This window comes from Clinocottus analis, unplaced genomic scaffold (genome assembly GCF_023055335.1).
Source record: "Clinocottus analis isolate CAN_PGR_092001 unplaced genomic scaffold, fCliAna1.0.p SCAF_61, whole genome shotgun sequence".
NCBI classification, from domain to species: Eukaryota; Metazoa; Chordata; class Actinopteri; order Perciformes; family Cottidae; genus Clinocottus; species Clinocottus analis.
In genome coordinates this window covers 170,001-182,500 of record NW_027176220.1, presented here as the reverse complement: position 1 = coordinate 182,500, position 12,500 = coordinate 170,001, and the positions used below count along the sequence as shown (strand labels likewise).

The 12,500-nt window shown below is 44.4% G+C and overlaps 1 protein-coding gene across 6 annotated transcripts in view; it reads left to right on the top strand.

Annotated features, from left to right (window-relative positions):
- LOC137804753 (A-kinase anchor protein 13-like) overlaps positions 1-12,500 on the top strand; it is a 126,952-nt gene that overhangs the window by 57,943 nt on the left and 56,509 nt on the right. For 4 of the 6 annotated variants that reach the window (XM_068604118.1, XM_068604119.1, XM_068604116.1 and 1 more), the window contains exons 10-11: positions 1-925; positions 7,036-7,097. The exon at positions 1-925 is cut by the window's left edge and continues 2,123 nt beyond it. In XM_068604118.1, the coding sequence (XP_068460219.1) occupies positions 1-925; positions 7,036-7,097 (987 nt within the window). The remainder of the gene's footprint in view (positions 926-7,035; positions 7,098-12,500) is intronic. The other 2 variants (XM_068604120.1, XM_068604117.1) reach the window with 1 other exon arrangement.

The window sequence follows — 12,500 nt, the reverse complement described above, 5'->3', positions numbered from 1 at the left end:
CTACCAGCACCACAGCTAACAAGCAACCAGCAGCTTAACCTTGAGCTGTCAGCCATTGCAGAAACTCCTAGTTTACCACAACTCTCTGAAGAAGAAATCCAAACAAAAACAACACAAAACCAAATGTTTGCTCTTCCACTGCCTAAAGCAGAAGACGGCCTGCTCTACGTTATTGCAGAATCTTTGCCAAAAGCAGATGAAACCATTACAGCCGAGGTAGATGGCCACGGTCGCGTGCAGCGAGGAAGCCAGAAGCAACTCCCCGGTCCTGTAGCAGACCTGAGGCGACGGCCAGAGACTTCTGGCACGCTCTGCACCGGTTCTGAGGAGAGCCCCATACCACGTGAGCATAGAGACCCCCAAGATCAGTCTATCTGGGACCAAAAGAGGAAGATGCAACATAGGCTCCACGGAGACGATAGTTCCCCTTTCGAATCCATTTCTGTTGAGGGAGAAAGCCAGGGTAAGCCACACAGCTTTAAAGTGTTCAAAGACATGTCAGGCCGAGAGTGTGAGAGAGCTCCACTGACGGGTGGTCAGACAGAAACACCACGTGAAGGGGAGATTCCAACCTTGCCGCTAACTTGTGGCTCAATACTTTCCGTCGCCCCCTGTGACTCGACCTGCGTGGCCGGTCCTAGTCCAGAGAAACCGACTGGCCCCCAATATGCGGAGACGGACGAAAACCAGTCAGCAAAGGACATAAATCTCGTCCCTGCCATCCAGCTTGATGCTGGCAGTAGCACGCTCCAGAGTAAAGGCCAACAGCCTGACACTGCAGATAATGAGGACGGTGTGTTTGAAAGGCTGGAGAAAGACTCTCTGAATGCAGTGGACGGGTGGAAAGAGAGAGAAAAGAACAAGCCGAAAAGTGAAGCGGAAGCAAGGAACGAGCCGGTCACAGTGGACGTCACATCCCAGACGGGTAAATACCTCTCCATACAGTGTATCTTTCTGCTTGTGTATAAACTCATCACAGTCGGTAGTGAATCCATTACGTCTTTCAGTTTCTGTCCTGTCAGGATAGGTTTGTGGCAAGAATGATCACATCTGTGTTTATGCATAAAAATAATCATTACTTTGCTCGTAACGTAGCAGTTTCAATGAATGAATGAATTACGAGCAAAGTGCAACAAACAATAGACACCATCCATTCTATCTTCTCAAATATCAACACCATCTTTGACTACAGCGGAAATGACGCGTATAATCTGGCATGGTAATTTACGTTAGCAGGCTATAGCTGGTTGTCATTGTTATGTCGGTGGTCGTTGATTCAGACTTTTACTGCCGTGTGTTTAGACATTCATGATCCGTTCTTACCTTTACCATATCAAGAAGGTCATCTCAAGCTCTGTCTTGGGAGATTTTAATTTTAGCATCACTGCTTAGTTCACTCTCCATTTTGAACTGTGTTGAATAGTTTTAGAATTGAAGGAAGCCAAGAGACACAGCAGAATAATGTCTATAAGAGTTGTGTGTGTGTGTCTGTGTGTGTGTGTGTGTGTGTGTGTGTGTGTGTGTGTGTGTGTGTGTGTGTGTGTGCGTGTGCGTGTTAGTGAGACGGCTGTTGATCTGGCGCCACTGTTTGTATGGGGCATGGTATCCGGGCAACCTGGTGATGTCGTCAGAACTTAACAGTGGACAGTGAAACTAGAGGTCGGCTGAGAAATTGTGATCTGTGTATGTGCGTCTGCACGTGTCACTGTGTGAACGTCCTATTGCATTCTACAAGTGTGTGTGTATGTCGCTTGATAGGAACCTTTTTTTAATAAGATTTTATGTGAACATACATTTTTATGTGAAATAAAGAGGTAATTTCTTAAAGCCCCTGTAGGCATATTTATGTTTGTGTGTATTCTCGTACTAGTGACGTAGTGAGGACTAAAGTTTTTAACCGACGTGGTGAGAAAATGTTTGGATAGTGAGGGCATTCCGGGGCCTCACTTCATCAAAGGCAAGGGTTGTTTAAGGGTTAATGCTGGGTTTTTAGGTTCAGAGTAGAGTTTGGTTTGGTAAAGCTTTGCGTTGGGCATTTAGTTGTCATGGTTAGGGGAAGTGGCTTGGGAACGCATAGAGGGTCCTCACAAGTAGACAACGTACAGGGATGTGTGTGTAGGTGTGTGCAGGTCAGTTATTGCAGGGCTGTGATGCAGAGCCACGTCATTGTCTTGTATTAGTTGTGACTCAGTGACTGACTCGCTGTGTTTGTTGGAAGCAGTCCACATTGGTCTGTCACATCCTCCTGTTTAGATGCTGCATTGGTCAGTGCTTGACTCTCACCCTGTTCATATCCACACTGTGAAATATAATAGTGGTCCAGACTTACATTAAATGAGTTAACTTTACTCAGCTATCAAAAATATCAATTCTTACTAGTTTTTACCAGGTAACAGTTACTTGTTTTGAGTGAAGCTAATTAGTGTTACAAATTGTTTGTTACAAACTTTTGTGTTGTGGTGTTTAAGAGCCTTAATTGTGGGTTATTAATTGTTGTTATAAAGTTTTAACCATGACTAAAGTTATGAACCTGATATGCAAGTAGCTCAGACAATAAACATGTTAATACAACATACAATAATAGTCAACTTTACTTGATTTTTAAGGCAATCGGTTTGCAAGGTTTTAACAAGTAAAGCCTAGTTTATGGTACTGCGTCAGGTCGACGCCGTACCTACGCTGTTGATGTGACGCCGAGGATGTCGAGAATACGCCAAACAGAGGAATACCTGGTGCCCATCGACGACCTGGAGGGATAAGGGGGGAGGAAGGATCAGAGGGGGGAGGGGACAGAGGACTGGAGGACACTGGTTTAAGTAGGGAGACATGGAAGGTTTTGTGCGCCTTTTAATACGGACGGGAGTTTGAGCCGGACTGCAGAGGGATTGATGATCTTATACATCTAATAGGGTCCAATAAAGCGGGGTCCCAGTTTGCGGGACTCTATTTGAAGGGGTAAGTCCCATGAAGAGAGCCACACTTTCTGCCCAGGGCAAAAGGTTGGTGCAGGGATTCGGCACCGGTCGGCCAAGCGCCCGGTGCGAGCGGCCAAACGGAGGAGCGCAGCCCGGAACTCCCTTCAAATCCGCCGGCACCTATGAAGAACTGCTTGAACAGTGGGGACCGCCATTTCCTCTTCTTGCTCTGGAAACAGGGGCGGTTGCTCTCCCAAGGAGGCCATGAAGGGGGACATATCTGTGGTGTAGGGAGGAAGTTATGGGCATACTTAACCCATGGCAAGTGTGCGGACCAGAAGGATGGGTGGCGAGCCGTGACGCAACGCAATGCCGTCTCCAAATCCCTGTTCGCCTGTTCCGTCTGGCCGTTAGTCTGGGGGTGATATCTCGAAGAGAGACTGGTGGTAGTACCGAGGGCTCGACAGAAGGCCTTCCAGACCTTAGAAGAAAACTGAGGTCCTCGATCCGACACAATGTCCTGGGGGATGCCGTGGAGTCGGAAGACATGGAGAATCAGGAGGTTAGCAGTTTCTGTGGCTGACGGTAACTTAGGGGGGGAAATTAAGTGGACGGCCTTGGAAAAATGGTCCATGACCATTATTATGGTGGTGTTTCCTTCCAAAGGGGGAAAGCCAGTAACGAAGTCCACTACTATGTGGGACCAGGGTCGGTGAGGAATAGGCAAGGGCAGACTTGACCCGCCGGGGGTTGGTGGAAAGCCTTGCTGCGGGCACAGACTGAGCAGGCTGAAACAAAGGCACGGGTGTCTTTGGTGGTTTTGGTGGATGGCCACCAAAACCACTCTCTTATGAAGAAGCATGCGGTGGAACCCAGGGTGGCAGGCAAATCTGGAGACTTGTAACACTTGTGAACGAACGGTGTCAAGCACAAACAATCGGTTTGGCGGGCCGTTGCTTGGGTCCGGATGAGAGCACTGGGCCTCTCGGACGAGAGACTCAACTCCCTATGTGACCGTAACCACCACAGGGAGGGTGAGAGGATGGTATCAGACTTGAGGGTGGGCTTCTCTGTGGTGGACTGACGGGAAAGGACATCGGTTTTGGTGTTATGTGAACTAGGGTGAGCGTGAAATTGGAGCTACGGCGCTGAAGGGCGGGCCAGGGGGTCAGGGGAAATGATGGAGTCTAAGCCGTTAGTCTCATCTCTAGTGGCTAGCTTATCCTGGATGTTATCTGCTAAACCCCGAAAAAAGGCGCTCTGCAGGGAAACGTCCCCCCACACACTCAATGCAGCAACAATCCGAAACTCCACTGCATACGCTGCGACGGAGCCGGAACCCTGACGAAGGGAGAGGAGCCTGCTGGATGCCTCTTTACCCTGAATTGGATTGTCAAATGTTTTCCTAAGCTCTGCTATAAAAACCGGGGAGGAAGTACAAATAGGGGACCCCCTCTCCCACAGAGCTATTGCCCACTGAGAAGCCTCGCCCATAAGTAACCCCATAATAACACCCATGCGTGACTTATCTGGGGCATAGATGACTGGTTGCTGTTGAAACACCAGGAAGCATTGCAGGAGGAATCGTCCACACGCTCCCAGGTCTCTGGAATTGCGTTTTGGGGTCGGGATGTAGGGCTCCCAGGCAAGCAGAGCTGGGGTGACGGGCACCGGAAGTGGCGCTGGTGGGGCAGCAGGAGGGGCAGATAGGTGAGCTTCGATTCGGTCCATTTGGGCCGTGAGTTGGGTCACACTAGAGTTGATCGTCCGTAACTCAGCCAATACCTCTTGGAGGGCAGACTCGTGAACAAGCAAAACACCCTGGGAAGCTTGTGCCTGGCCAAGGAGATCCAAGTTCACTAGGTCCATTATGGCCAGATTATTCTGTGAGGGTTTGATAGCTGGACCCAAGCGCAGACACGGAGAGGCAAGGTAGGGTGAATGTAAAAGGGTTTAATTGACAGAAGGTAGCTGGTGGGATGGTAAGGAGGAGTGCAGGCGGTGAGGTGGCGTGAGCGGTGAGGTGGCGTGAGCGGTGAGGTGGCGTGAGCGGTGAGGTGGCGTGAGCGGCGGCGATGAGCTAAAGTGCAGGAGACCTGGATACAGGGAACAAGGGTTAGTAAGAACAACACAATGCAAAGTACTTCTATCTGCTTTGTAAGTAGCCCGAGGGTTGCAGTACCACTGTAAATGGTGCAATAATCTGGCAACTGGAGAGGAGAAAGCCAGGGGCCGTGTCTACTACCGAACACTTTACGAAGTACACTGCAATACAGTGCACTATAACACAGTGCACTAACATATGTAGTGCACTGTGTTGCTGATAAGCGCTGTATCAAATGGAACACTTACGTTAACCAATTGGTGGAAGTGACGGATGCAACTCTGTTCGCGGCACCCGCGAAAATTAAGCCGGAAGTGACGTCCGCAAATCTGCTCGCGATACCTGCGAAACTAAAACTGACAAAATGAACGCACTTCTTACCCTATTTTTGTCCCTTGTGTTCCCCTTTCTCCAACCTATGTTGAAACTGCAACACCCCCACAATCGCGGTCGGGGGATATAAATAAATTAATAAAAAGCTGGCAAAATGGCTCCTCCTCTTCCGCTACGTAGCCAAGATGGCGTCCGTTCAGTGCGAGTAGTGTCCATCGCTTTACACTACATTTTTTGACCGTTTGCAGTGCACCATCCGGGTACTTTCAGTGCACTGAATTCTGCTGGTTTTGTCAGTGTGGCGCACTAAGCACTGAAAGTCAGTGCTCGAAGTGCGGTAGTAGACACGGCCATAGTGTTTTATCAGAAAGGAGTTGATGATTTAATAAAAGGCAGGTACCGCAGATGAGATGCAGGTGTGGAGATGATTGCCAGAAGCCACGCCCACAGTACACACACACACACACACACACACACACACACACACACACACACACACACACACACACACACACTGGGACAAAAGGAAAAACAAAAAAGGACATGAGTCACGGGCAAGCCGTGACACTTTACTGATCAGATGAGTGACGCTAAATTCCATTTAGCTACTTCAGTTTCAGGCTCATGGTATTGTTCATGTTGGCTCATTGTCACATTATCATGTTTTTTTGGGATACCTGACACCTTATTGTCAAAGGCCTGCACTCCTTTTCAACAGTGGAACGAAAGGGATTTAGCTCACAACTAAAGTCTGTCGGTGTACATTGACTCGTTTGATACGTAGTTCTTAATAATGGGGGAAGTTCTGTGTTCATAAGTGATTGTTCCAGGTTATTTTAAAGCTGCTAGTCCCACTACCACTCCTTTTAACAATACTAGTGCCTTTGCGTCGGACGATGGCTAAGGCTCTCAACTCCAAATATACCCCTCCCTGTAGGAAGGTTCTCTAAGTTACATTTGTTGTAGTAAAGTCAACAACAATGAGTTATTTAAACATTTCTGCTGTTGCTGTTCAAGGAGGACCATCTGTTTAAATATAAATAATAAAGCAATGTTCCTTCTTTTTTAATTGTCTTTTTTTGTTTTACCAATAAGTGTTATCGATAAAATACAGAGGAGAGTCCTGTAAAAATGTATATCTGCCTCATAGATAAGCCAAAAAAGCAACAAAATGAAGTTGTGGGCCCCGTATGTTACAGTGACCACAAATGAGCTAAAACCGGCAGCTCTGGATGAATGTAACCGTCCAGCATTTTCCAGTCAGGATGGCTGTGTCAGGGATAAGCCATCCATTTCACCCCTTAATTATTCTAACCAGGAACATTACTGGCTCACCATGACTGGAGGGAACTCCCTAACAGGATCTTCATCATAAAATTCCAATCCAAGCTCTCGGCTGTTCGTCTGATAATACCCATTTAATAACCAAGCCATCAATCTCATCTACCTATTCCACACTATTTATTTCATAGTAAATAGAATGGGGACTCCCAATCATATTTGTCATAGCAGGGGTCATTTTTATGTGTTCCGTTGATATTGCAATCGTTTTAGCGGGCTAACTCCTGTGTAAACTAAACCTACTTCAAAGCACAAAGAAAGATATGCAATACCCACTGACAAAGAGGCAAAACTTGGAACACTAACTAACGATGGTGGACTCATGTTTTCTGTTGTACACAGCAGCAGCAGAAGAAAAACAACAATGGATGAGGCGGGACTCAGACGGTGCACGCACTCTGCAGGTGAGTTTACACTGAAGGTGAAGGAAAGAATCTGATGTTCAAATGTCACGGCTCATATGTTAATGGGTGCTGTGTGGTTAGGATACGAAACCCTGTCTTGTCATCACACGGTTCAGTGGGCTGGTTTGACATGCAGTCCGGACCACTTCTGAATGTGGTTCTCCTTGGGTTAGGGTGAACTAACAGCACAAAGCTCAAGGTCATTTGTGTTTCGTTTCACTTGGTCATTCAAACCACAAGCGCCATAGAAGTAGTTTTGTAGAGAATAAAAGGAATAAAGCGCTGCCTACTTTCTCTCCTATGCACACCGGACCAATTATCGATTGTGGTTTTCTGTTTTGATTGGTTTAAAAAGTTGCAAAGTAGTTGGGAGAAATAAAGAAGAAAAGAAAGTGAGCTTTTGGGGACCAGAAGATATCGTTCATGGAGTGGAAAAGGAACATGTCTAACAAACCAAAACAAGCTGTGGGAATCGGCCCGAAGACAAGAGTCCACTTCCACTGACAAGTCTTTAGATAAGAGCTGCCGAACCCACAGCTCCCATGATGCTACCTTGCACACTCCTTCCTCCAGACGGTATGAACGCAAGTTAGTTGCACACACGTCCTCCCGCTCTCCAGGCCTTTTGGAGGTTAGATCAACCAAGCCAAGCTCACCTCTGAAACCATATAAATCTTTTTTTCTCCAATGACGCAGGAATTGGTCTCATGGAGCAGCAGGTCACAGTAGGAGACATGGGAACCTTAAGGCTGGTGTTTGTGTCTTTTTGTCTGCCTGTCTGCGTGTCTGCGTGCCTGCGTGCGTACAGCATTACCTCAATCATGTCTTGTAATAGTGTGAGGTCAGAAACAGAGACGGGAGGAAAGAATAGGAAGGGATAAATATACAGGAAAGTGCAGAAGGAGATGACAGAAGTACGAGACTACTTTATTCGCAACTATTATTATTTTTTAACTCGTTAAGTAAATTTCACAGAGCCAAGTACTACAATAAGTTAAAGAACACGTGATGGCATTTTTAGGATGTAAAATGAATTAAATTGCACCAAAACACACTGCTAACTTTACTTTAGTGTCAAAACGTTTAAGAGTTTAAACTATTACCACGAAATGTTTTGCATTAATAAATAAATAAAATAATAAATGAATATTGTCTAAGTTAGCTTCCAGGTGGCCGCCATGATAAGCGCTGTTTAAATTATATAAATGCGAAGCTATGTTGCTTCAATGCTTCATTTCTTAGCTCCTTTAGCACAGGAAACAAGGTAATGGTGCCCCACTATTCCTTGCAGCGGCAACATTTAAAGCGACACGCCTTTCGGCCATCCATAAAAACTAACTGTACCTTTCAGAGGTTTAACATTATTTTCATAAAGCCGTAAACTAATGGGATTCATGTTGATGAATATGAATAGGCTGTGACAAACATTTTGTTTTATTTCATATGTATTTATTTTTGAACATGTAAAATAACAACAATAAAATAAATAAAGTGAACATTAAATTTAGCAAACTGTTGATAAAATCAAATCAATGGCAGAATCAATAACTTCTTTAATTCACTTCTTAAAACCCATTTTTTAGAATTGCTTTTAAGTGATAGTGTCCTTTTATGTTCTTTTAGTGATACATGTGTGGTACATGTTATGTACAGTGAAATTAATCAAACAAAAACATATGTTTGTACAGTGTCTGCGATGCGGAAAACATCGTGAAAGCCGCTGCATGCCGTGCTGTTCGTAATGTTTATTTAGCGCTTAAGAAACTTATACATGTGTTGAAAGCACTCATAATTATATGACAGTACACCATACATATCATTATTGTATAACATGATTACAGTGGACTCATGATAAGAATACTTATCACTGCTTCAATTGATTGAGTTTCTCATTATAAGTAATACATACATACTGATGCGCTCGTACACATGGTAATCTACACCTACATGAATATACAAGGCCCTATTTCTCATACCTGGTTTAACTATAGGTTATGTCGGTTCCACGAAGGTGGATTCTTCCTCAAACAGTCTTGTTCATTATATCCAGATCCAGTCCACAGGATAATTGCACATCTTCGTTCCTCTTCAGAAGGCTATATTGGAAAATTAACTCAGAGAAACAGCATTTCTTTTCTCTGCTGACGAGCAGAAGATGATCATGACTACATATGAAGAATTTAAGTCCATAATCATGGCAAAATTGTAGCAAATTCAAAGCGTAGCGAATATTCGCAACACTTCCTGTTGTGAATGCAGCATAACGCCACCTCCGCCGGTCGAGCTGGAGTCGCATAAGCATCGCAAAATATCAGACAAGTAAATGTGTCAGTGTTGGGAAAATGTATCGACTAATTTTAAGTGCCTCATCACCGCAATCAATCAGATTATATTCATTCAAATGTTCCTGTTGGCAGTAGTATACAAATGAGTATATACTTATGAGCATATATCTACTGTCATGTAGGTGTGTGTAGAAATTAAATCAGTTGAAGCAGTACTAAGTATTCTTATCATCAGTCCATCGTAATAATTTTCTACAATAATGATATGTAATTTGTCATATAATTATGAGGGCTTTCAACACATCCATAAGTATTTTTAAGCACTAAATAAATGTTATTAAGAGCACAGCATGCAGCGGCTTTCACGATGTTCTCCGCATCGCGGACACTGTGCAAACATGCACCACTCGCAAAAAGCGAGCTGCAGCATTGCGCTTTTTTTTTTGCACAATCCTTCTGTGATCCAGTCTGCATACAGTATGTATACAGTATGTGAGACGGCCAACACTCGGCTGTGCCGGGTGGTGTACAATGTACGGCTTCAGAAAGTCTTGTAAATAAATGAGTTCTTGTCGTCAGAATTGATAGCACTCATACAGGAAGTCGTCATGACGTAAGAATGGATTTTGGCAATCTGGAAGAACTCTCTCCCTATAAAACTAATATAACTAATATTGCTCCTCCATCAATGAGGAAGAGAGATGCTTTTTGTCCAGTGGCAATGGCCAACATCGAGTGAACTTTCACTAAACCTGCTCTGGAGCAGGTTAGGAGATTTCAATTTGCCATGGTGATTTATCTAAACTTGCTTCGAGAAACCAAAAAGCCTGATCTACGTCATCTTATCTTGGAAATTATCCAGCTATATCAGTATGTCAGGTACAAGGAACAGGGCCCTGCTCTTAATTTTGCTGTGTTTATGTGTGTGGAGGTCAGAGGTGTGAGTGTGGGTCCTCTGCTGCTTCCTTGTGGTCAGAGCAGGTATAACCACTTCCACATGTCCCCCCCCCCCCCTCTCTCTCTCTCTCTCTCTCTCTCTCTCTCTCTCTCTCTCTCTCTCTCTCTCTCTCTCTCTCTCTCTCTCTCTCTCTCCCTCTCTCTCTGCATGTCACAGCTGGGTAATGTGTACAGCTGTTACCATGGTTACAATAGTATTTGTGTGCCGCTGATTGGTTACAGATGCAGCTGAACGTTTCCACTTGTTGGTTGTAAGTTGGTTGTTTAAGACTGCTTGCAACACCCAAAGCATCATGGGAATTATAGTTTCATAACAAAAAAGGACTTTTCTTTTCTTATAACAACTACATTATCCCCAACGTATAATTATGAATAATATATGGTGTTATAGTATGGCTCTGATTTATAACAATAATCTTAGCAACTCTGATGAATAAGAGGGTTTAACTTTTGCTTTTTGTTCGCGCACATAGGTGTGACTGACGTTTAGAATTGAAGCTTATCTGTAATTACCAAAAGCGCTGGAGTGTAACGCTCGGGCTCACCCAGCAGTCGACTCCTCTGAACTTCCTTCTTTCTTTCTCTCAATTCCAGCTGTGTGTGTGTGTGTGTGTGTGTGTGTGTGTGTGTGTGTGTGTGTGTGTGTGTGTGTGTGTGTGTGTGTGTGTGTGTGTGTGTGTACACTCATGTCTGTCGAGGCAGCAAATGGATGAGAGGGAATTTGTTTCATAAAGTGAAGGACAGATGTGATGGTTGTGTATGAAAGAGAGAGAGAGAGAAATGGAAAATAAAAAGCAGAGAGAGTGGGAGGGATGGATGGAGGGAGGGGCCACCTTTTTCAACAGATGTGGGCAGAAAGGGCTCATTTTTCCAAACCAAACTGCAGCGAGAAGGAACACGGCAATACGTAGACGTTTAATGGATTACACGCCTTGAACTGAGGACATGCTGGACTATTTTATTTTTTGTTCTAACCTCACGATAAACACTCGACCGAGTCCGGAATCTGCGACACCAGAGTTAAAGGTTGATTCGACCACATCTCGCTCATCTTCTGCGGCTCCATTAGTCGTTCATGCACAGTTGATTAGTGCTGTTTCTTTTTTTCTCTCTCTCATCGTGTGAAGAAAATCAACAGCCTGCAGCTCTGGAAAACAGTTGGATTTTTATTTTTTTTGTCTTTGGGAACTCCACCCTCAACTGCTCTTATTTTATTGTTTTTTCCCTGACTAAGTTGCATTCAAGAGAGAAAGGTGACCCGGCAAAAAGAGAGAGAGGAAGAGCGGTAGTTTGGGATTCATCCTGTGAAATGGTCGCGTGTTAACGCGACGATCCTCGGCTGCAGGCGGCATGTACGAGAGACACAAGCGGAGGTACAGCTTCTGTGCCAAGGGAGAGAGGACTGTGGATGTAGTGTTGATAAAGGTAGGAGTGTGTGTGTGTGTTCGTGTGCGTGCGCGCGTTAGTGACACGGCTGTTGATATGGCGCCACTGTTTGTATGGGGCATAGTGTGTGTGTGCGTGCGCGTACATAGACAATATTAATAGGTAAATCAGTGGGTTTGAGAGTATTTGAAAAAAAAAAATATTTTTATTTCCCTGTTTTTATCCCACATCTTTCTAAATTTTTTGATTTCTTTTTTCCCTTTTTTTTTCTTTCAAAAGACAAAAAGGCACAAATCAGGAAATCAACATATACATGGTCAAATGAAACAATTAATATTGTCCCAGCATTAACGCATGCATCCTTAACAAAGATTTTTTTTTAAATAATATGATTCAACAATATAAAATATAACAAAAGTAATTCAAACAAAGCTAAAAATACAACTTATTGAGTTACATTTTTAAGAAGTCATAGTCTCGCAGGTCATACTTAATGTAAATTTCTTGCTAGAGTCTTGCATATTTTTAAATGTGTGTGTTCGGCAACCAATACGGAGGCCTCCATTAACTCTTCATTCCATTTATATACAGGCTTTTATCAAATTGACTCTGTCCAAGCTGGGATAAACATTTTGTGAGTTATGGGACTTCTACTTTCCCATCACGCTTTGGTGTGACGCAAACACAAAGTTCAGCGTTGCCATGGATGGTCCTTGCTTCCCTTGCTCATTGCATCCCCTCCTCTTGCATCCTTCCATGGACAGAGCAAAGGAAG